Source organism: Cydia pomonella, chromosome 21 (assembly GCF_033807575.1).
Source record: "Cydia pomonella isolate Wapato2018A chromosome 21, ilCydPomo1, whole genome shotgun sequence".
Lineage (NCBI taxonomy): Eukaryota > Metazoa > Arthropoda > Insecta > Lepidoptera > Tortricidae > Cydia > Cydia pomonella.
Genome location: NC_084723.1, coordinates 12,870,633 through 12,895,129, shown reverse-complemented (window position 1 = coordinate 12,895,129; position 24,497 = coordinate 12,870,633). Strand labels below are relative to the sequence as shown.

Genomic DNA, 24,497 nt, shown 5'->3' with positions numbered 1-24,497 from the left:
AAAAAAATATCGCGCTCCCAATTACCACGCTCCCATAGAACGGGAGACGGGCGGGGGCTATCGCGTTTATGTCTTCTGTGTCAATTTCGTACCTCACTTAAGCAACTCAGCAAGCTTCGTTGCCTAAACACGGTACTCAACTGAAAAGCTCTCTATTATACCGCGATTGTATAAAATACTATTCACTTACATCTCAGCGTTTCGTAAGGCAGTGTCTTACGTGAGCGAATAACTTGCGAACGCGAAGCGGCGCGGGTGAATTCAATCCTTTGATACCTATGGAAGTGTCCTACGCGGGCGATCTCCGAATGCCGTTGGGCCGCCGCGTCGCGCCGCATCGCATTCGCGAGTCATCGCCCACGTAAGCCGCGCTGTTAGAAGTCATTATAGTTGAGTCGGGAGCCCATAATGAAAAGTATCCGATTACAATTTGGTATAAGTACGAAGTCTTAATTCAACCATTAAAGTCGACGAGTACAAAACTATAATTCCATTAAATACACATCCCCGAACGTCATATCACTATCTTATAGTGGGTAACCGGATATATAGGTACATTATGAAGCCGCGCCAAGTTACCAGACGTCTACCAACTTCCCTTTAACTTTTAATGACTTTTCAACTAACCGATCTACATATGAGCTCGGTATGATGTCATATTTTTAAGATTTTCTTATTCATAAACGTCTGCTAAAGTTGACAAGCCGCTAATAATCGTTTCTCCCTTTCCATCACACCAATACGTCGGAAAGGGACAAACGATTATTAGCGGCTTGCCAACTTTAGTAGACGTTTATGAATAAGGGGGTTTATCGTAACCATATCTTGACAAAGTAATTATTTTTGAATTTATAACACGCGCGTTGCACACTATAACAGTTGACTAATTATTTAGAATATAATAGAAACCATTCCTGGCAAACTATGAAAAACAGGTAAAAAAAAGTAGAATAATCAAAGTCACAACTACACACAACACGGAGACTTATAGACTATTTCTGTGCATACCTTACTAGCTAGGCTAGGAAACGTTTTTTTTTAAAGAAACAGTGCGGTGGGACCACGGTTAAAATAAATTACCCGTAGACCTGTTTAGAACGGTGGGACAACGGGTAAAAAAAATACCCATAGACCCACTGTGGTACAAAGCAGTCGGAACCACGGTTACTACTTGTCTAAACCGCCGTGTTCGACCGCCAGACGCCAGCGCGCGTGACTACAGACCAATATGAACCTTCGTGCATTCCGATAAGGTTCACTATAAAGCGAGCCTTGGGAGGTTCACGATAAGCGTGGTGTCCTCGTGTACTCTAACCCCCTTATTCATAAAACTTTACGAGCCTGATTTAGTTAAATTATGTTTTATCCCTTTCTTACAAATACATAAGTCAACATGACAGATAAAGACAAACGATTCATAGCTAATTCAGGCCAGTAACGCGTTTATGAATAACGCCATAAAACCCGTGTACTCTGGAGGAAAATGACAAGAAAGGCCCACGCCAAGTAAATAGGAAATTCGTTAAGGATGGTTAATGATTATAAATATGATGATGACGTCAGAAAACAATGAGTTGCTGTTGTTTATCAGCGCATAATTGTGGCTGCTAAGGAGCTGGTTATATTAATAAAATGCATTCTAAAATAAAATGTTTTTAATATCAAAACACATTTTTTTTGTTTAATATTTTTTTGAGTGTTCTATAACATTATCGCTTACAATACATGACAATATTTTGTTGGTGGTACTTTCATTTTGGGTATTCTTTGCATTACAAAAACATTTGGATGAAATGCAGAACATTAATTTTGCATTAAGCTGATAAAATAATGACATTATTGTATCGAATTAAATTATTATTATTATTTAAGAAATATTGTGATTATATATATGCAAGTTACGGATTATTTCCAAAAATTCTAGGAAATTTCACGAAAGTTTTACAGGAAACAAAGGAAACTTCATTTTGAAAATGGAAAAAATTTCGATTCTATACAAAAATTTGAGAAGTTTCCGATATTTTTCCATGTAGAGATTTCGTTATTTGGAAAAAACTATAATCTTTATTTACATAATAGATATATACAGAGGTCTTACTATAACTAGCTTAAATCTAAAATACATCTTTGAGGCATTGTATACCAAGGATGCTGGCGGCATTTCCTCGTATCGCAATGCAGATCGTTTTCAAAATTATCCAATGACATATCAGTAATAGGGTTGTATCCAATTTTTTGAAACGCTTTTATTATGTTCTATATTCACTAAAAGTTACCCTAAAATTCAAGTTTTATACTAAAAACGGCTTTAAATATGTTAAATTAACAAAATATAATTTGACAGATGCTTTCGGGCCCAAAACGCTCTTTGAAAATTGTGTGACGTCACAGTTTACGGTTTGACACATAACTTCATACACACGTAGAAGATACGAACTGTCAACTGACATTTGTCATTTGTTGTTTATCGCCTAACTGTCAACAGTGTCAATCCGAGAGTTGACTCTTCAATGACGTTTCGAGTTTGGTCACGTGACGTGTGCCAAAAGATATTTTAAATTCAATATTTACAAAAATATGGTCATTACAGGTCCCCTAAAAGTAGTTTAACATGTTCTTATAATCCAAAAGAATTTATTAGGATACAATTCTGCCCTAAGATTTGTAGATGGAAACAACCCTATTAGGATACACAATGCTAAAGTCAAGCTGCCATATTGTAGGTACAGTCGCCATACATATCGGAGCGGCCAAGGTGTTCACAAATATCTGAACACGCCTCTATTGCCAAGGCATTAGAGTGCGTGTTCAGATATTTGAGGACGCTTTAGCCGCTCTGATATATCTGATGGCGACTGTACATACATCAGTTATTATACATTTTAACCATTTATAAAATCTAGTATCACATTAGTTTCCCTTAAGAACACTTGTACGTTTTAGGGTTAGCCAACTAGCTCGGAGTTAACCGTTTAGAGTCTGTGCGGGAAGAGAAGAGTCGTGGAATGACTTGACTTACTTGACTAAGTCCTACGTCCCCTAGGTGGGGCAGAGGGCGTCCACAGTGCGCCGCCATCTCGTTCTGTCTTGGGCTGCGTGCTTCGCCTCGGGCCATGATATCCCGATTGCTGTCAACTCGAATGCCACTGAGGAATTCGTCGTGGAATATATGTGGCCCAATACATTCCACGACTCTTCTCTTTCCGAACAGACTCTACAGTCAACGAGAATTTACCCCTATTAAATTAATATCTTACAAAAAATCACAACGCTGTCATGGAAGAATTTTGAAGACTGAAAGTCGAAGTATGAAAGAAACACTGGATTTAAAAAGTAGTTAACATCTTTTACAACATATTATAATTATAACATTCTAAACGCTCCTTACGGACGTTAATAATATGTATACAATAGTAACAAAAATACCTATTATATAATACTTAAATTAGAATCATCTCTTAAGGAGTAATTTCTAGTTGCGATTTTTCCATACAAAAGCTCTCGTCTGTTTCCTCCCTGGGTTTTTAACCTAGAGCAATGATTTTTTCAAATAAGATCAATGTCATCAATATCTGTGCCGCTATGTTTTGCTTTTTTGGATTATTTTATTTTGAAGAAAATTACAGCGCCTTAAAATCGCAAAAACGGCTAAATTGAATTGGCTGCAAAAAAAGGCGAAGCATACAAATATGACAACAAATATCGAAAAAATCAAAACATAGCGGCATAGATTATTTCTTACTCTTGGAGTTTCCAAAATTTCATAATGATTGGTTGCGTTTTGGAGGAGGAAACAGTCGAGAGCGAAACCTAGATTTTTGAGTTTTTTGCGTGGGAATTTTAGTCCGAGCTGCAGTTGTCCTTATCGCACGCACGCACTCCCGCCTACCGCAGTGCGACAGAAACATAGCTTCAAAAATTCGAGATTTGAAAAGTTGCTCAGCTAGGAATTGTTCTTAATGCTATTTGTAGTAGTTTGCGTATTAAGTCACACATATGTTATGTTCTCATTTTAAAACAGCATGCATAAATTACATGAAACTTGGCATGAACAGTTACGCCCTCCGGGCATCTGAAGCAACCTAAAAACATTACACAGGAACTTGACGACCGCCCTGATTTTGCGATAACAATTTTTATCCAAATCTAACGAAATAGCCCGATCAAATTACATTTATTTAAAGAATTAATTCCCAGCAAGGTGGAAACCGTTCTAATACCTTCATTTTGTCCTAAACGCATGTAATCAGAGTTTTCGCAATCCCAGGTGTGTGTTTTTTAGTTTTTTGCTTGTAGGTCGAAAACGATAATTGATCCGAAAGGTAAGATACCTTATAATCATAATACGAATTACCTTATAATATGAATTAGTATTCAAAGTTTGGAAAAATGGCCGCCATTTTGAATTTCTTAATTTTTGGTATAATCAAAATCGAATATCCTTTTCACCATTGTCTGATCCATAACACCTCGCTGGTGCACCTTTGTAATCGATGGTGAGTTCCTGCTAAATCGAGTGGTGTTTGGCAATCCAAGGAAAAATCTATCTCCCAAGGCTCCCAAAATATATGCACACCTTCTGGACTCTGATTACACGCATTTAATACCAAATGAAGGTAATAAACTCCTCAAATCATTTTTTGGATCTAATTTGATTGACCTAAAAAAGGAGAAAACGAGAATAAAGTAAAAATCGGCTCAACACAAGTACTACCAAAAATATAGAAGTATGAGTAGTTAAGGAAAGTTAATAGCTGTCAGTTTTGAGACGACAATTAAGCATGAAATGTTTATGGGAATAAACTTTTTGCCTTTTTTTATATTGTAATATCGCTTATATGAAATGAACATAAAAACCAGGTTTTTGTAGAAATGTTTTTCCAACAAAGAAGGGTCCTTCTGCTTCAAGTGCAATAAGGACCATTTTATCTAAAATTCCAACAGAAATGTTGATCGAATAGTCCTCATTGCACATGAAGCATAAGGACCGTAAGGAAAGCCACAAATCACTGTATAACTAACTGTAGAAAAGCTAGCTCTTCTCATTTTTCTGAGCACATTTTCGTTCTAGCCTCTGCCGTTTAATCCTCTTCGGTTCGGGTGACCGTTCCCCTTTTTCTTCCTTTACTTTGACTTGAGGTTTAAAAAACTCATCCAACTTCTTCTGTCCCTTCGCTATCTTTTTGATCGGCCCTTCTTTTGGAATTTCAGGCGTTTTTAAAATTGGCTGGTATGTCTTTTGAGATGGTAAAATTGGAAAATGTAGTTTCATAGGTGTCACCAGTTTCATTGGTATTTGTACCTCTACTTTTGTAGGTGTGGCTTCTAGGGATTCGTCTAGTGAGTTCTGTGAATAGTTTAGTGGGATATCTAGTGGGTTGTGTTCTGGATCACGTATAAATCTTTTGCGGAATATAAGTTGCAGTTTTGATACGTTTGTTAATACCTGTAATAAAAATATTATTAAGGCAAAAATCGTCGGGTGAGCGAAGCGATGCAGAATAAGGGTGCCTTTCGACCAGAGATGAGCTATGCTGTGCTATGCTATGTTTTCATACATTTGAAACGTAGCTGTAGTTGGAGCTGCGTTTCAAATATATGAAAACATAGCATAGCAAGCATAGCACATCTCTGGTGAAAAGGGGTAAGTAATAGAACGTATACAAACCTATAATATATCACTCTGAATGTATAAATTCAATTTGTATAATTTTGATCGGAATAACATTCAATTGCAATAACATGCAATATGTATAACAACGAATTCTATAATTGCAAATTGTATAATAAACACTACATATATCATTGTTTACGATAACATTAGAAAGGTATAACGTTGAAATAATATAACATACAAAACAAATATCATACATTAAAAATACCGAACCACTACCGAAATTACATTATTTAAATATATTTTTGTGTGTTAGTTAATGAACAGATACAGTTTTTAAATTATTATGAAATGAGCAATGTATTTGAAACATCTATACTATGCGAATTTATATTTCAACGTAGTTTCCTCCGTATTTATCTATTACAGATTGCAGCTTTTTTCTGTGGTAATTCTGGTGCTAATTTCTTTATCTAGAGGGTCACAGTTCTAACCTAACCTAACCCACTTTTCTGTTAACAGTTTCTTTTTCCGAAGCCTCAGAGTTCTAACCTAACCTGCTACCTATTCTGGAAACAATTTATTTATCTAGGGGGTCACAGTTCTAACCTAACCTAACCCACTTTTAGCAGTTTTTTTTTCTAGTAGTGTGTTCTATGAGGTTTGAAATTCTAGGTCATCCTACTAATTTTACTACTTAATAATTTATTTTACTAATTAATAAGATGATATTTATATTTTAATATGTATATATTATGACAGTTATATGAAATGAGCTTAACTTACATGTATATTATACCAAACAGCCATATGTATGTCGTATGTTATATTATTTTTATGTTATACTAATTGAAAGTATACGTTTACTTTATTATAGATAAGATTAGTATACATTTTTAACGTTTGTAAACTGAAATTATTCCAAAAGTGCGTATATATTATAGGACGCACCTCACCTGCAATAATTTACGGACTGAATATACAAAGGCCAAAAAATATGTGCATTCCCGTTGCCAGGGAGGTTTTGGGATTATACTGAGCAAGTTTTACTATGGGACTAATCCCGAAATCGCGAAAAAAAAATCTTGGCTGTTTCATACATTTTAGCTGGTCCATTTTCTATGGGAGAATATTTTTTTTTTTCGGGATTTCGGGGTTGGTCCCATAGTAAAAGTTGTTCAGTATGAGCTATATATTCACCCCGTACATTATTGCAGGTACCTAAATTAAACAAACACCGTTCACCTGCCTGCCTGATTAATAAATAATAATAATAATCCAATTATACATAGATTTACCTATAAATATTTATTCGTATACATTCATTACAATAAAATTAAATAAAACTAACTAAATTAAATAATACTATTATGAAATGAAAACTAGTTAAACCTAAAAATAAAATTAAGTATAGAAAATAACAAAGGAAAAATAAAAATATACCTATAAATTGTATACATATGTCAATCACAATTTGACGACCGGTCTGGCCTAGTGGGTAGTGACCCTGCCTATGAAGCCGATGGTCCCGGGTTCAAATCCTGGTAAGGGCATTTATTCGTGTGATGAGCATGGATATTTGTTCCTGAGTCATGGATGTTTTCTATGTATTTAAGTATTTATAAATATGTATATATTATAAATATTTCGTTGTCAAGTACCCTCAACACAAGCCTTTGAGCTTACTGTGGGACTTAGTCAATGTGTGTAATAAATGTCCTATAATATTTAATATTTACAATGAAAAAATCGACGATGATCGACTCTGGCTAACGTGGGACTCGAACCCACATCTTTGGGTTGCCAATCCAACGCGTTACCAATTGCGCCAGCTGACCATCCGTTATTCACCGCGAATTTAACTATGGAAGGTGGAGGTAAGGAATTAAATCTCCATATACCAAAAAGTGTCATTAAAAACCTTAAATAGGTGGCGCTACAATACCTAGAATACTTACTTGAACAAAATATCAAATCATAGACAGCGCACTTCACTCCGTCAAACACGCCTAGGTTCTTAGCAACTCTGGGGAGATTTGGAAACTATTATTTATAGCTGACAGCTGGACACTTGCAACAGTTCTACCACGAGAGATTTCACTCCTTTTAATTCCACACTTCATAAATTAAACCTTTGCAACTATGGCAACGTCACTAGCGACATCTGCACTTTACGGTTTACAACCTTGACCTTTATAATGTGGTACGTTCCGCAATGAAAAAGGAAATATATTTACATTTATAGATTTACCTGTTGCCTATTAATATCAAAGGCCGAGGCTCGAGGTAACGGCTGCCCGACCGCCGCCAACAACGCCGCTCCGCCTTTCTCTATTTTACCAGCTTCATTGGTCTCTCGTGTACTATTCATGCCACTGGTTTCTGCTTTAGCAAGTCTGTTTTCCTTGTTTTCTGAATCCTCTGAAAATATACACTTAAATGTGTTTTTGAAATGCCAGGCAAATAAGTAAACGAATTAAGGTAGCTTAAAATATAGCCTCCTAGACTAAACTCTGTATCTTTAGGTATTTAAATAAAAGTAAACAAAATCTACCTTCGAATGGCTCCTTAAGCCAGTTGAGGGTAGATGAAAACATAAAACGTTCAAATAATTAAGGTTAAAGTCAGGTCGTTCAGTGACAGATCCAGGCGGTTTTGTATTTGGTTGGTTAACCAATAAATGTTATAACTACCCGAAAATTTACAAATTGTTTTATTTAAATACCTAAAGATACAGAGAATAGTCAGAAGTGATCGTTCCTACGAATCAAGTCCCCGGTTCAAATCCTGGTAAGGAAATCTATATGTGTGTTCTTGAGTTATGAATATTTCTATGTATACAGGATGGAATTTCTTAATGGGTCAGTGAGGGCAGCTACTAGATCCCGTGCTGCTACGCGAAAACAGTATAGTAGACCTTCCTTCGATTTCAAATTAATGAAGATTGGCGTTTACAGATTTTGGAAAAACCATACAGGGTGCGAGAAAAAGGTAATCTTTGACAAACTTTTTTTTATGCCAATCGATCCCATTCCTATCCAGGATCAAAAGCTTGTATGGGACCAAAAAGAATAAACGGCTAGAAAAGCCACATATCGAGGAAAACTTTTTCCATACATGTACTAACATGTATGGAAAAAGTTTTCTTTGATTTGTGGCTTTGTCATACAAGTTGTATAGGAGAGTAATTTTTTTCGTGGTGTCGGGGTTTTTCCCATAGTAAAAGTTGCTCAGTATGACCTATATATTCACCTCGTACATTATTGCAGGTAACTAAATAAACAACCTGTATATCACAAGTACATTATACCTGTTTTAACGCCGCTCACTTCTTCAGTGTCCATTTTGTTTTCCGTATCTTCATTCGCAGTGTCCCTCATGTCCCCCTTTTCCTTGGCATCCCCCTTGTCCCCCTTGTCCCCCGTGTCCCCCGCCGCAGCGAGCGCGCGCCCGACACAACGCAACAGTGTGAGTTGTGAACTAGTCGGTAGTTTTCGCCAGTTGGTGCGCACCAATTTAATAGATTCGGAGGACAGAGGGGAAGGTGGGTCTGAATCGGAGGACGATGTTTCCTGCATCAAAGATCAAACATTTATTCAGCAAATAGGCCACAGGGGCACTTTAACATGACCACAATGACAAAACTTTTACAACCAAAAAAATACAATTAAAAATATGGAATTCATGAAATATTATATACTTTATTAGAGATGTATACAGTCTCTAAATGTCGAATTACACAAAAAAACACATACAGCAAATACTAAAATTCTTTAGAGATGTAAAAGTCTGTAAGTGTCACTGTCAGAGATAAAATTAACCTTAGAGATGTAAAGGGTCTCCAAGATTTGAATTCTTATATAAATAATTAAAAGACAAGAAATTAAGTCAAACAAACAGACAAGAACCGAATGAAGTTTCTCACGTTAAAGCCACAAAGTAAAGTTACATATAACATAACATGAAGCCCGTGTAAGCTTAAACAGATAGGTCTCCACAAACAGCACCCGTTCATGAGTATGACGTGTATCTCAGCCATCGCCTCCCTCAACCTTCATTCGGGAAACTGACAAGTGGCAAGTTTGCAACAATAATAAACTTCAATTTTATAACCCGTATAGGATTAACCTTAATGCCTTCTCATAGAACCGCATCTATGTATAATAAAATAGTAGCTTCGTTACTAAAATGTACCTTTTGACCCAACACCCTTGCCATGGCGTGAGCGAGCAGGATAGATGCAAGTTGGTCCGCTCCGCGCCTCGTACCGGTTCGTACTGCGTCGTAAGCTGCCAATAGTTGGTCTGCATCTATAACAAAAGAGGTATGGGCACTGTGAATGTCATCTCGCTTTGTGTGGTAGGGCACAGCACAGCGGATATCATTCCAGATCTAGAGCAGAGCCCAACTGGGGAAGTACCTCCACCTTACAGATAACCGCAGCCAAATAACACTAGACCCTACTCATAGCGTTGTGTTCCAGCCGGTAAGTAAGGTTGCCAGAGCTTAACGAGGGTACAACCGAATATTAGGGCTAAACCTGCCTTGCATAACTTGCATGATCCGAGGATGATATAACGTAACCTCACCTGCCATAGCCGCACTAGCAGCGGCCGCCAACGCCCGCACGTGCGCGCCGCCAGCGCCGTCCAGCACGGCGTGCAGCGCGCGGCGCGCTCGCAGCGCGCGCGCCGTGCTCAGCGCGATGCAGAGCAGCCAGGCGGCTGCTCCGGGGATGTTAGGGGTGCGACCGAATATTAGGGCTGAGGAGATGCCTTGCAGGATCTGAGGATAGGAAAAATAATAATTTACGTCTGTGGTTGAACCAAAAAATATACCTAAGATACGTAATATGTTTTGTGTAGACGTGATTGATTTAGTATAAATTACATTTTGACACTTGGAGACACTTTACCCCTCCAAATCTTATTAGTATTAGTACTCTGACATTGGGGACCTTTTACATCTCCAGATTTAATGTATTATTAACCATAGAGACCATACATCTCAGTTGTATTGAAGTAATTATTTATTTTAAGATTATTTATTATAAATTATTATGAAATGTTTACCCAGGTATTGGCTGATGTATTTATAAATGTCAGTATAGGATGTTACTGTTAATGTTCTATTGACTTTTAAAAGAGCCCTTGCGGCCTACTTCCAGAATAAATTATTAAATTTTAATGTAGTTTTCTAATAAAGTAATTTTTTCTATGTATTTTTTTTGTAGTCTTGCGCTGCCCAGAGGCCTGTAAGAAGGTCTCCCATTCCCCTTTGAACCTTGATTTTGACAAATAAGAATTGTATTTGACTTGGCAAGTTTTGATGTATCTGGGCAAGTTTGGGCGACCAGAGGGTAAAATTGCTTTAGTCCAGAAAATATCGACTTAACTCACATGTTCAGTAACACCATCCACGGCTTCCGGTTTTTCCTTCATCATCTTTATATAATTGTCAAGAAACTCCTTGTCCTCCGGAAAATGATCCCTCATAGACGTCAGCAGCTGTAAACGCTCCGCGCACATTCCTCGGGTGTCGGGTGGAGTTTCTGCTACTTGCAGAGCCGATACAGCTGCTGATAATGCTGCCTATGAAAAATTAAGCAAATACAGTAAAATCCACTTAAGAAGATTCAGAAATACCACGCCTAAAACGCATCTCAAATGGGAAAGTGTATTTATTTATTTACTTATTTATTATTCCATATAATTCGCCTCTGATAGTATGGCCATATAAGCCGCAGACCAGTAGACTACATCGGAAATAGGTGCCTCGACCTCACTGTCCAACGGCCTCGTTAGACCTAAGAAGCGCTGTCTGGACGTCGTGACAGCTGACATGAAAGAGAACAATCTCACACCTGAGCCGAAGACCGGGCAAAGTGGAGAAGATTAAGTAGGAAAGCGGACCCTGGCGCTAGGCCGGGAAAATGCTAGGTCGAAGAAGATCATCCCTAAATTAACACTGACAGTCAGGCTATACATGTTAATCGTGCAGGAGGGTATTATAAACATAACAATTTAGATCTCTACTCTGATCTTTAGGTTTTTAAATGAAAGTAAACAATTTGAATATTTTCGGGTAGTTATAGCATTTATTTGTTAACCAACCAAATACAAAACCGCCTGGATCAGTCACTGAACGACCTTACTTTAACCTACATTATTTGATCATGTAATGTTTTCATCTACCCTCAACTGGTTTAAGTAGCCATTTACAGGTTGATTTTGTTTACTTTTATTTAAATACCGAAAGATACTTTTTCTTCTTCTTCTTGTTAAGGGCTATGTAAGGCTCTACAGCCTATGTATCACTACGACCATCCCTGATCTATTGTGATCGCCACCTACTACAACCCTCGATCCAAGCCTGCAACTTCAAACAGCTGCAGGATCTTTTTGATCTCGAGAGACTTTAACTCCTCCGGGCGTAAAATGTGTCTGCCCAGGGTTGAGTCACGAGTGCGCATTAGGCAAGGGCACTCTGCGAGACTGTGCAAGGGCGTCTCCTCTGCCTCCATACATAGTCTGCACCACCCCATGTCACGTTTTCCCATAGTGTGCATGTGCTTATTTAGGCCGCAGTGCCCAGTAAGCACCCTTATCAAGTTGCGCAGTTGGTTCCTAGACAGCGCTAAGGCATTCGAGGACGCCTTTTTGCTGAAGGCCTTGATGAGCACTTTGAATGGTTCAAGCCTGCCGTTTCTCTCCAGAGCTGAATGGTTTTGTAGTGACAGTAGGTCTGCTGCGTTAGGCTTTTGGGGATGCCACAAAACGGCTCAGGGCTGTGGTTTTTCCCCTTAGCCCCTGCTCGCGCGAGTTCGTCGGCCTTTTCGTTTCCAGCTGTAGTGTATTGAAATAGGAGGGTACTTCTACAAAACCAGTCTGGATTTGTCAGGTAGGCATTCCCATGTGCTCTCCCGAATTTCGGCGATTATATCGCAATATAATAGTGGCGACGAGGCAAATCGAGGCAAATCATTGTGTTAGTGAGTTTTTGTGAAATTGTGAGTGCAAAGTGCAAAAAATGGGTATTAAATTTGGTGAATTTGATATGGGTCATGGCTGCTGGGAAAACTACATTACAAGGTTTGAATTCTGTTTAAGTGCAAATGATATTGTGGATGAAGACAAGAAAAAGGCTAATTTGTTGGCGGTATGTGGCTCTCAATTATTTGATTTAATAGTTTCTTTGTCATCACCAACTAGTATAGGGAACATAACCTATAAACAAATTTTAGAATTTTTGAAGGCTCATTTCCACCCCACGCCTAATGAGATTGTAGAATCTTTTAAGTTTCACTCAAGAAATCAAGAGGAGGGGGAAAAGGTCAGAGATTATGTGGCAAATTTAAGGAAAATGAGTATTCATTGCAATTTTACAGACTTGGACCGAACTTTACGTGATCGGTTGGTATGTGGTATTAGAAGCAAAGAGGTTCAAAGGAAATTGTTACAATGTGAAAAGCTGACATTTACTCAAGCAACTGAGATAGCATTTTCACATGAGAGTGCCACATTTGATTCCAGTATTATTGTAGTGCCAGGACCATCTAAACCAAATGTGGAGGTCGATGAACCCATGGAAGTAAACAAAATCACTAACAAAAAAGTTGACAAACAGAATAAAGTATGCTTCAGATGTAATAGGCAGCATAGGGGGGAGTGCAGATTCCGTTGGAGTAGATGTAATGCTTGTGGTAGAATTGGTCACATTGAGGCAGTGTGTCTTACCAAAAATAAACAGGATGGTGGACATAAATCAAATTGTAATGGGTTGTATGCAAATGTAAACAATGTTAGAGAAAATAAAGTTGATCCCATTATGGTAAAGGTATCAATTGAGGGTTCTATCATTGAAATGGAAGTTGACACGGGATGTCCATATACTCTAATTTCTGAAGTGACAGCCAGACTCATTTGGAAGGGGAAATTACCTATATTAGAAAAAGATGATGTTGCATTGACTACGTGGACAGAGAACCAATTAGGAATATTGGGGAAAACTGAAGTGCAAGCTTCTTTTAAGGGTTTGCAAAATAACCTTATGATGTATATAGCCAGAGGTCATGGACCTAGCCTCTTAGGGCGTAATTGGTTCCGGCCATTCGGAATACAAGTCCAAGGAGTGATGCATTTGAAAATAAGCACTGAAGAAATAAGAGGACTTCTCCAGAGATACAGTGATGTTTTTCAGGAAGGTTTGGGAAAATATAAAGGCCCCATGGTGAACATTAAACCTAGGGAAGGAGCAGTGCCTAAGTTTTTGAAAAGTAGACCTATTCCGTTTGCATTGAGGGAAAGAGTGATTAAGGAAATAGACAGACTAGTAGAGGAAGGAGTTTTGGAACCAACGGCACACTCTGAGTGGGCTACCCCTATAGTACCAGTTCTGAAACCGAATGGTAATGTAAGGCTTTGTGGTGACTATAGGTCTACAGTAAATATGGTGACCGACACTGATACATACCCTCTGCCTACTCTGGATGAGGCTTTCACATCTATACAAGGTGGCACAATTTTCAGCAAAATTGATTTAGAAAGGGCATACACCCAAGTTAGTGTGGATGAGGCAACAGCACAGCTATTAACAATAAATACACCGAAAGGCCTCTATAAAATGAAACGTTTAGCTTTTGGGGTCAAGGCGTGCCCAGGCATCTTTCAAAGACTAATGTCTTCGTTGCTTGCAGGAATAAGAGGGATAGCTGTGTTATTGGATGATATTGTTGTAAGTGGCACAGATGTCGCTGAACATAACTGCAGATTAGAAATGGTGTTAAAGAAATTACAAGAAGCTGGCCTAAGGGTAAACAAGGAAAAGTGTAATTTTGCAGTAAGAAGTGTGAAATTTTTAGGATTTCTCATTGATGAATGTGGTATACATCCATGTAAAGAGAAAATAAATGCAATTGAAAGTACACCGGCCCCAAGTAATGTTAAAGAGCTCCAAGCATTCTTAGGATTGCTTAACTTTTATGATCGGTTTTTACCACACAAAGCTAATATTGCTGAACCGCTGTATAAGTTGTTAAATAAGGATGTGAGATGGCACTGGACTATGCAGCATCAAAAGGCATTTGAAAAGTTGCGCAAGATGTTGTCGAGTACTGACACTCTAGTCCATTACGATGTGAATAAAGAGATAATTATGTCATGTGATGCGTCACAATTTGGCTTGGGAGCTGTTTTGGAACATGTGATGGAAGATGGATCTGTCAGACCGGTAATGTTTACTTCAAGAACTATGAACGTTCATGAAAGGAATTATGGTCAGATAGACAAAGAGGCAGCAGCTATAGTATTTGGCCTTAAGAAATTCCACCAGTTTATTAGCGGCCGCAAGATTACGATCAGAACCGATCATAAACCGTTATTGGGGTTGTTTGAACCTAAAAAACCCATTCCTAATGTTATATCTCCAAGAATGCTCCGCTGGGCTTTACTATTGAACTCCTATGATTACTGCATACAATACGTGGAGGGAAAAAAGCTAGGAAACGCGGATGCTTTAAGCAGGTGGCCGTCCCATGACCAATCGTCTGAAGAGGAATACTTAGGAGTCCTGCTCATAGAAGAAACTCCATCAGACCTGGAACTGTCAGCCAGTGAAGTGGCGAAACTAACGGCTAAAGATAATACATTAAGCAAGGTATTATACTGGAGTCGAAATGGGTGGCCTAGCAAAGTGGATGCGGAATATAAGGTGTACTGGCAGAAACGCAACGAAATTTCAGAATATAAAAATTGCATTCTGTGGGGTAATCGGGTGATTATACCGGACAAAATGAGGTCCTATGTCCTACAGGAATTACACTCAAACCATGACGGGATAGTGATAACAAAAGCCATAGCACGGAGTTATTTTTGGTGGCCGGCTATAGACAAAGAAATTGAAAATTTGGTAAAAAAATGCGAAACTTGTGCTGAAAACAGAAATATGCCGTCACAAGTGAGCCATAAGTGGATAAGGCCGGAGAAGGCATGGTCACGGTTGCATATTGATTATGCGGGGCCATTTCAAGGCAAAACATTTCTCATACTGATTGATGCTTATTCAAAATGGCCTGAAGTAAAGATTGTTCCTGATATGAGCTCAGGGACACTAATAAATGTTTTAAGGGACATATTTGCAGAACAAGGTTTACCGGACACCTTGGTCAGTGATAATGGCAGAAGTTTTATTTCAGATCAATTTAAAGAATTCCTATCAACAAATGGAATAAGACAAGTCTTGACACCACCTTACCATCCGGCGTCTAATGGGCAGGCCGAGAGGACTGTTCAGACAGTTAAGAATAAATTAAAGAAACAGTCCACACTTCCATGGAGCATAAAATTACCTACAATATTATATGGGTTGCGTACTACACCAAATAGTACTAACGACAAGTCACCGGCGGAACTTTTAAATAATAGGCGTTTCAGGACAAAGTTTGACCACCTTAATCCTCTCACATTTAAGAACCAAGAGGAAACGCAAGTATGTGATGAGAACGAAAACAATAAAGTACGTTCATTTCAAACGGGACAGACAGTGTATTTCCGGAATTACAGTTCAGGGCCACGCTGGTTGAAAGGAGTTGTAGAGAAGAGGCAAGGCATTTGTAGGTATATAATAAGATGGAACGGGAAGCTGATGAAAAGACATATTAATCAGATACAAGGTCATGGGGGAGAGGCGAGAGATATCCGCCAGAATACATCAGAAGATACTGGTCGTGAAGTTATACATGACACGGAGAAAAGTAAATCATGTGAAGATAGTGATGAAGATGAGGAAATTAATGTACAAGTAAATGCTACCCCCCCGGCCTCACAGTGGGCTGATATCATAGGGGTTTCTGGGCCTCAGGATTATACGTTTAAACAGAGCCAAGAACGCATACCGCCAACCAACAAACGAACAAGATCACCTTCATCCCCACAAAACATGGAAGCCAAGAGATTAGCCATAGATTCCTATGAGAGTCTGTCAGAGTCTGATTATGAACAGACTGAAGATTCAAACCAAGATTGGTAGACGATGATAGTTAGGTTTAGTATAGATATATGATAGAGTGTAAGGACCTTGTAGTGGACAATTAAATAGTGTTAGTGAACTACCAATAAACAGTGAAACTTAGTGTTAGTGAGCTATCAGTGATTTGTGAAACGTAGTTTTAGTGAACTATCTCGAGGGGAAGGCATGTAGTGTATTGAAATAGGAGGGTACTTCTACAAAACCAGTCTGGATTTGTCAGGTAGGCATTCCCATGTGCTCTCCCGAATTTCGGCGATTATATCGCAATATAATACCAGCGATACTCGCATGCCCCGGGACCCAACGTAGAACAACCTTGTTCCTGGCTCCAAGGTTGTTCAGTAGCAGCCTGCAGTTCTCAACCAGCCTCGATGTGGTGACATCAGAGGTTAGGGCCAAGAGTGCCGCCTGGCTATCCGAATGGATGTAGGTTGTGTGGTTGCCGTAGTTGCATTGCAGGTTGATCGACGCACATTCTAGAATGGCGTATACTTCTGCCTGGAATATGGAGCAGTATCATCCTAGGTTTAAGCTGATGCCTTTCCTGGCCGCTTATCATATATTCCGCAGCCTACTTCAGATCCGGATTTGGAGCCATCAGTGTTCCACCTCAGGCTTCCTTCTTTCCACTTAATTTGACTGTTTGACCAGTCCTCCCTTTTGGGGTGTTCCACTGAGTAGAGTTTCAGTGGACAAAATTTAGATGCCATAGTGTCAGATGGCATCCCAAGAACAGGTATATCGTGCACTGATTCCTTTAACAGCCTCAGAGTTTGCGATAACCAATTACCCCTCCTTGCAGCCGCTATTCTAAGCATACTAGATCTCGCCTCCAATTCCAGATGCAGGTGAAGGGGCTGCCTTCGGGGAGGATATCATGGCTCCGGTGACAATAACACAGGCAGTTCTTTGCAGGCTGCCAAGCTTCACCACCATTGCCTTTTGCGTCGTTTTCCTGTACCATGCTACAGAGGCATAAGACACTATCGGCCTCACTATAGAAGTTAATACATACATACAAGATGTGTACAGCCAAAAAGCAATTTTGGGTTTCAGACCCCCATCGGTTGCCAGCTAAACAACAGCATATTGCCAAGGCTGATCTAGGCTTTTGTATGGTTCCATCCACATGATTGTTCCAGGTCAGTTTCTGGTCCAGTGTTACCCCCAGATATTTGACATCTGTTGAGAACAGAATAGTTTTACCATTCATGACGAGCCGTTTAAGTTTATCTAGTTTCCACTGTACCTAAAGACACAGAGATTGAGCAATTTTATCATAACATCACAAGTGAATGGAACTTAAAGTCGTGATAGACTCCAATAACGGCTGCTAATCGAAAGAAATTGCGATTCAGTATTGTAAAACATATCTAGTTTGCTGGCACTGTCCAGTATATCATCACAGGGCAGTAAATGGCCATTAGTGACCCTGCCTATGAAGCCAATGGTCCCGGGTTCAAATCCTGGTAAGGGCATTTATTTGTGTGATGACAACAGATATTTGTTCCTGAGTCATGGGTGTTTTCTATGTATTTAAGTATTTATAAGTATTTATTTATTATATATATCATTGTCTAAGTACCCACAACACAAGCCTTCATGAGCTTACTGTGGGACTTAGTCAATTTGTGTAATAATATCCTATAAGATTTATTTATTTATTGCAAGTATAATCAAAACCCAAAGCCACCTTTCTCATTTCTCTTCAGTGAGTTTGTTACTTTTCTGTACCTACACATGACGCAGCGAAACATATTGTTAAGTTATTTGTGGAACAGAGAAAAAGAAAACAAATTAATATACTTAGAAGAAAAATCACTAACATTATATCAAAGCATGCAATGATAGGAAAATCTAATCACATTTCAAACAACATTTTTGAGTGTTCAAAAAGATATCAGATAAATGAAAGAGAAATCTCTTTATGAAGGTTTCGTTTCAAATGGCTTTTAGCCTTTCTTAAAAAAAAATAGTTTACTAGTAGGTATTCAAATGCGTTTTAAGGAGCAAAGCTGATGCTCCTAAAAAGCAAAGCTAAGTGAAAAAACCCTTTAAAAATTCTTAACAGAATACCTGACTGTTCCGTGTCTGAGCTCAGGAAGGTTATTCGTAGTTGATATTTGATATTAGAAATTATTGAAAAATCATCATACCTCACCCTCCTCACTGGTTGAGCTCTGGCTAGTACTTCTGGAAAGGCTGACTAGCAGAGGATCGTTGTTCTCATGTAAATCTTGCAACGCGCGCTCCGCCGCGTCCTCACGAGCTCGCAACGACGCCACCTGCGACGCTGGAGGCATCTCCAACTCACTCTACACAGGACAAACTTTGGTCAAGTATTGATTTGTAAAAAATTTAAGATAAATGTTCAATGTTATACCTTTCCACCCGTCGACTGGCTTAGAGAAACGCATGGCAAGTCGTCGTCTAAATCATCGTCTTCGTGGCTGCTCATAGTTATTATATATTATATTATAACGTGCAACTGAATTGTTTAAAAATAAATATTCTTTCAGGAATTTCGTTGCGTTTGACATTTATCGCCCGCTGTTAAAAATGTCAATGTGACATGAAAGTGGAAACTGCAAAAAAAGCGTTTAGTTCGCTTCATGACACGCAGTCATTAAACGATTTTTTGAGAAAGGATCGAGCGATTACAAAAATCAATAAAATTGAAATCAATTAAGAATTTAATCAAATTTTACGTTTAAGGAAAAGTTAAGCAGTAAATAGTAAAAGCCCGATCGCAAATTACATAACAATTAAACAAAACGCTTTCTATTTCTATCTATTCATACACCGATCAAACAGTTCATTTCACGTGGCTTTAATGTAATTTTTTCATTTATTATTTGTATCTTTAATTTAACAAACAATTTATGCTAGAAATAAGCAGTATAATAAGTATTAAATTGTTTTTGTAAATAATATTTTACTTCTGTTACTAATAAGAAAAGGTTCATTCTTACAAGAAAATAAAAAAAATGCGAAATGGATTGTTAGAACGTGAAAATAACTTTTGCACAAATGTCAAATGGCTCCTTTGTGTTGTGATTGATTGATTTTCTATTTGTTTTCGCAGTTTTCCTCACCGTATCGGAAATAATAGTCTAACGTAATCATGTGGGACGAGGAGACGGAAACGGAGTGTGTCAATGACATAGTGAGGCTGACGGCTTGGAAAGCATCGGATACCTACGGGGCCCTTTACAATGATCTGATGCAGGAGGTCAAACATTCTGCGCCCGGTGCTAGACTCTCGGCACGGCTGCGAACGGCACTTGAGAGGTAACTACCGTCCGTGATATAAAATTAATTTAAGGCATACCTACCCGCGTAATCATACATAATGCAGTTATTTTCGTAATTAATAGGGATTGTAAAAGCTCAACATCCTAATAAACACCTTCAATTGGGATAACTGGGGACATGAGTGTTAAAATTAGACAAAGGAAACATCCCAATTACATAAGCATGGCTGACAGTAGTGTACTTTTTACAATCTTTTAATCATCAGTTCAAAATAAAAAATATGTTTGGAAAATAACCATTGAAATATTTTTTTAAATACCAAGAGGATGTGTAATTCGTTTTTAAAGACCAATCTGATGAGGAGGTGGTTCTTGAGCAATGCCCAACCAACCAACTTTTAATTTAAAAAAAGGGTAGTTCAATCAATTAAATCCTTTCTATTATGTCTGTTCAGCGATTATTCAAAGAAATTTCTTTCTTTCAGGCCAATTTCGAAAATGATTATTTTTGATTAAAGGGTATAATAGTTTTTAGTTGGTCTTCTAGTCATCAAGTCAGGATCTGATGATGGGCTCCAGGAGAAATCAATGAAACACCTTAAAATTTATAGGTTTCGGGGGGCATGACAGTCACCTCAAGCAAAAAAGCGGTACGGCCGTACGGCTCTTCCTCAAAGCAGTTCAGGCCATTTTTGACCCCCCTATAACTTAATTGTGGATGAAACTAGAAGCCTGAATTTTCAGTAACCAAACAAGCATTGTATAAACACAGTATATTTCAAATGACATTCAATTTGAAGCCATATGAAGCCATATGAAGAGAGACTAAAGGAACTAAACCTCACTACTCTAAAGCACCGCAGAGAACGTGGCGACCTAATAGAGACGTACAAAATACTATCTGGGCACTATGACCTCAAGGATTTCCAAGAGATGTTCAAGCGCAACAACAACAACCGTCTGAGAGGTCATCATTTAAAGTTGGAAAGGCATAGGGCTCACAGTAACCCATACAAACACTTTTTCAGCAATCGAGTGGTGAGGGCTTGGAACAGGCTCCCAGAAGTAGTGGTTTCAGCACCAAATGTGAACCAGTTTAAAAATAAATTAGACAAGCACATGATATCTACTACTCGTTCATGATAACTATCTTTATGAATATTGGATACAGGTCATATCAGTTGTCAAACTGCCTGCCTGCTTATTAAATAATAATAACCCATTGTTTTGTCTACTACAGGTGTCATCCCACAACAGCTACATACTTCTATAAAAACTCTATCACTGCCACCTTCTTCTTATTTTGTAATGCAGAAAGCTGTAATTCTAAATACTTGTAGGATAGTCAGAAAATTCTTACAGAGCGATATACAACTCCCTAATTCACAAACGCAAACAGTCACAGTAAGTACACACTTACCATTGCCCATTTCATCGGCTGTATCTCATCAAAATCGTAACCTTAGTTCATCATTCATCAATTCATCCTAAACCTAATATGGGATGCACTTGGCTTTGGCCCGTGTATTCCATTAAGCCAGTATTCCCAGAATACTGAGAATTATAAAGAAATGTAAAAAATAATAATAATAAGCCCCCAGGGCAGCTTGTGGCGAGCTGAATGGGAAGTGACGTCCCTTGGGTCCCATACCCCCGAGAGTCGGCCAGGTCCCTCTCCGGCTTGCCTTGATTGGCCGGCTGGAGTGAACACTGAGCAGGGGCCGCAGGACTCTCACCTCTGGCTTGCCTTTACCGGCCGTCCAGAGTGGGGTGTCAGAGCTATAAGCTCGCAGGGTGGAAGTGAAACTTGCATAAGACGCGAGTTGGCACAGTGGCTGCTTACAGCCACTGGGTAGAAAGCGGCGTACACCTCTCCACACCCTGAGCCGCTCACGCAATGTTGTCCCCTTGTCGCTCCGTGCGAGCGGCCGTTTTCGGGGACCCATATTGTGAGTTGGCAAGTCACCACCTGCCCATTTTGTCGTGTTTTTAAAAACATATGATCAGGGCAGGTGCCATAGTATTCTCCATAGTCTCGGTTACCAGTCCACTTGCAACTCAACCCAATAGCCCGGTTTATTTTGGTACCCTTTTTTTACAATAGTCCTACACTAACCGGGGCTTGACCTTGGATGCACTGCTATAGTGTGAACAGGGATAATCGTCGGTTGGTGTCACGTTACATTTAGAGTAAATTGTCTTATTACAAGGGGCCTCTACGTGTTGGCTTCGGCCCCACGCACGCCTTTCAAATGTCCGGGATCCCATGGTCCCGAGAATTTGTAAAAGACAGACAATAATAATAATAATAATTTGAACCAGTAGTTTAAGAATTATAACTAATCAAAGTTTCTTAATTTTGTCACTCACTCACTGACTGACTGACTGATCATCAAAACTCTAAGGTACTTCAAGCAGACATAGAAGCTTCAAATTTTCGTTTTCGCACGTCTACATTGGCCGTTTTATGCGCGAGGAAATTGCCTGCGTATGCTCGCTCTGCGTGGACCCGCCTATCGAGATATTCATGAATGGTATAATATGCCTTAGACGCTCAAAAGTTATACAATTTAAAACTCTTTAATATTTTCTTATTTTAGGATGCTTAATGGTAATTTATTAAATATTAACAATTGAATAAGGAATAAAATTGACACTTTATTTATAATTTATAATCCTTTTCAACACTGTGTTAAGATAAGATACAATATAGAGGGATCAAAAATATGGGGCATAAAAGGTTTTTAAATATGAGAACTCAACATTGATTATGTATCTATGCAGACTATCCCCTGATGACCGCCGTCTCCTCTGCTCTCGTACTCGCGACGGCTGCGCCCCCCTCTTCATCGCCTGCCGACGCGGCAATCTGGAGGCAGTGGAGTACCTGGTCCATGTTTGCAATGCGGATCTGGAGCAACGCGGCGTTTACGAGGTGAGGGTAAGCCACAATCATCTGTCATCACCATGTGAAGCCCTGCCTATGAAGCCAATGGTCCTGGGTTCAAATCCCGGTCAGGGCATTTATTTCTGTGATGAACACAGCTATTTGTTCCTTAGTCATGAGTGTTTTCTATGTATATTTTTGTATTTATCTATAGAGTCGGACCAAACTAAGCTAGCAGCGATTTTGATAAGTGTTATTTTAAATGTAAAAACTTCTATGAAATTATGAACACTTGCACCATCAGGGCTATCAACTTAGCTTGGTCTGACTCTATAACTATGTGTATATCGTCGCCTAGTACCCACAGTACAAGCTTTGCTTAGTTTGGGGCTAGTTTGATCTGTGTAAGATATTCCCCCATATTTATTTATATATATCAGTCGAAAGATGTCCACTCTCAACTATTCCCTTTAATCTTAACTAGATTGCCAGTCCACCTTGTTGGGAGCCTTCTCCTTTCAAGTACTTTTCTACGTCAGATTTTTATCTTAAATGCGTAAAGAAGTGCAGAATATTTTAGAAATTAACTACCGAATTAGCACACAAACACGCACGTACACGCTTGTACAAACACAAAATACACATTCTGCCTGAGGGCCTACCGCGAACATCGAAGTTCGCGCAATTTGCGAATCTTTCTCTGTCACTCTAATTACGCGTTAATTGATGTAAAAGAGATAGATGCTCGAAATTTGCTTACTTCGGTGTTCGCGGTAAGCCCTCTGACCTCCAACCCAGAGGGGAAACTATGCCTCATTGAAATTAGTTGAGTTTCGTAAGGATAATTTTCCTTCACCAAAACGGGATTGGTAAACATTGTAAAAAATTATTGTATATTAAACAAAATGTATTATTCTTGTTATCATTTTGTTTATCTAAATTTTAGCTAGACTTTCATACCCCAGGTCCCAGATGAGCGTTCCGTCCATTGCGTCACAGCGCTCTGGTGCGCGGCCGTGGCCGGCCACCTGCCCGTGCTCCGGGCCCTCGCCGACGCCGGAGCCAAGCTGGATGCTGGCTCGGACTCCGGGTCTACCCCCGTCCGGAGCGCCTGCTTCATGACACACCTCGACATCGTCAAGTACGACCGTTGACTTGTTTTTATCGCTGGTGCTAAAATCGTTCAATTGCTTTTATGCTAATTTAGTACTAAAGTGACATCAGTTGGACAAATTTGGCCAATCGAAATGTCGTTTTAGTGTTTGGGATATAAGATCAAGGTTAACACTAACCATAGACATCATTGTAGCGCTTGTATTACTGACATTGATAGTGCCATATACTCAGCTTCTGTTGTAGATAAAGTTTCAATAATCTCTCTATAAGGAATATATGTATTTTTTAAACCTAGAAAACCTACAATCGGGGTTGCGTTACTATACCATACAATAACAATCTTAAAATTCTTAGTAACAAAAAATCTAGAACCATATCAGTCTGAAATAGAGGCAACCAGCGAATTTATAAAATTCTGAATAGAATCAGGCGTTACTTTGCGGAAATCCATACCAATTAAAAGAAAAATAGTACTTTGCTAAGTCTAGTGCTAGTCAATCAGTGCCAATGCCAACCCTTTATAATTTCTTGCGTATTTTTAAAATAAACACGCAAGCGTGGTACTTTTGATGGTGGTTTGTTATATTTATTTACGTATTTA

The 24,497-nt window shown here is 38.9% G+C and overlaps 2 protein-coding genes and 1 non-coding gene across 5 annotated transcripts in view; 1 reads left to right on the top strand and 2 right to left on the bottom strand.

Moving 5' to 3' along the window:
* Positions 1–1,122: 1,122 nt before the first annotated feature.
* LOC133529712 (uncharacterized) lies at positions 1,123–19,204 on the bottom strand. Of its 2 annotated transcripts, none has more exons than XM_061867506.1 (8): positions 19,023–19,204; positions 18,796–18,954; positions 11,014–11,205; positions 10,204–10,399; positions 9,809–9,924; positions 8,925–9,186; positions 7,866–8,035; positions 1,123–5,446 (listed from the first exon to the last, which is right to left on the bottom strand). In XM_061867506.1, exons 1-8 carry the CDS (start codon positions 19,095–19,097, stop codon positions 5,033–5,035), a joined length of 1,584 nt encoding a protein of 527 aa, XP_061723490.1. In that variant the 5' UTR covers positions 19,098–19,204; the 3' UTR covers positions 1,123–5,032. The 2 variants fall into 2 exon arrangements, with proteins under 2 accessions (XP_061723490.1, XP_061723491.1); XM_061867507.1 differs by having other exon boundaries at positions 5,328–5,446; positions 7,852–8,035.
* On the bottom strand, positions 7,381–7,452 carry Trnaa-ggc (transfer RNA alanine (anticodon GGC)). The gene has a single exon. It is a non-coding gene; the product is annotated as a tRNA-Ala (tRNA).
* A 445-nt stretch (positions 19,205–19,649) lies between the features above and the next one.
* Positions 19,650–24,497, top strand: part of LOC133529708 (protein fem-1 homolog C) — a 27,804-nt gene continuing 22,956 nt past the window's right edge. Inside the window, exons 1-3 of one of the 2 annotated variants that reach the window (XM_061867503.1) lie at positions 19,650–19,930; positions 22,678–22,828; positions 23,746–23,921. In XM_061867503.1, coding sequence (XP_061723487.1) covers positions 19,764–19,930; positions 22,678–22,828; positions 23,746–23,921 — 494 coding nt within the window. In that variant the 5' untranslated portion in view covers positions 19,650–19,763. Of the gene's footprint in view, positions 19,931–22,677; positions 22,835–23,745; positions 23,922–24,497 lie in introns of both variants that reach the window. The other variant, XM_061867502.1, reaches the window with a different exon arrangement.

Excerpts from the sequence above, each read along its gene's own strand:
- LOC133529712 (XM_061867506.1), bottom strand. The coding sequence starts at position 19,097 with ATGAGCAGCCACGAAGACGATGATTTAGACGACGACTTGCCATGCGTT. Across the intron at positions 9,925-10,203 it reads TGCTAGTGCGGCTATGGCAG|ATGCAGACCAACTATTGGCA; the intron begins GTGAGGTTACGT and ends CTTTTGTTATAG. Across the intron at positions 9,187-9,808 it reads CAAGGGTGTTGGGTCAAAAG|GAAACATCGTCCTCCGATTC; the intron begins GTACATTTTAGT and ends TCTTTGATGCAG.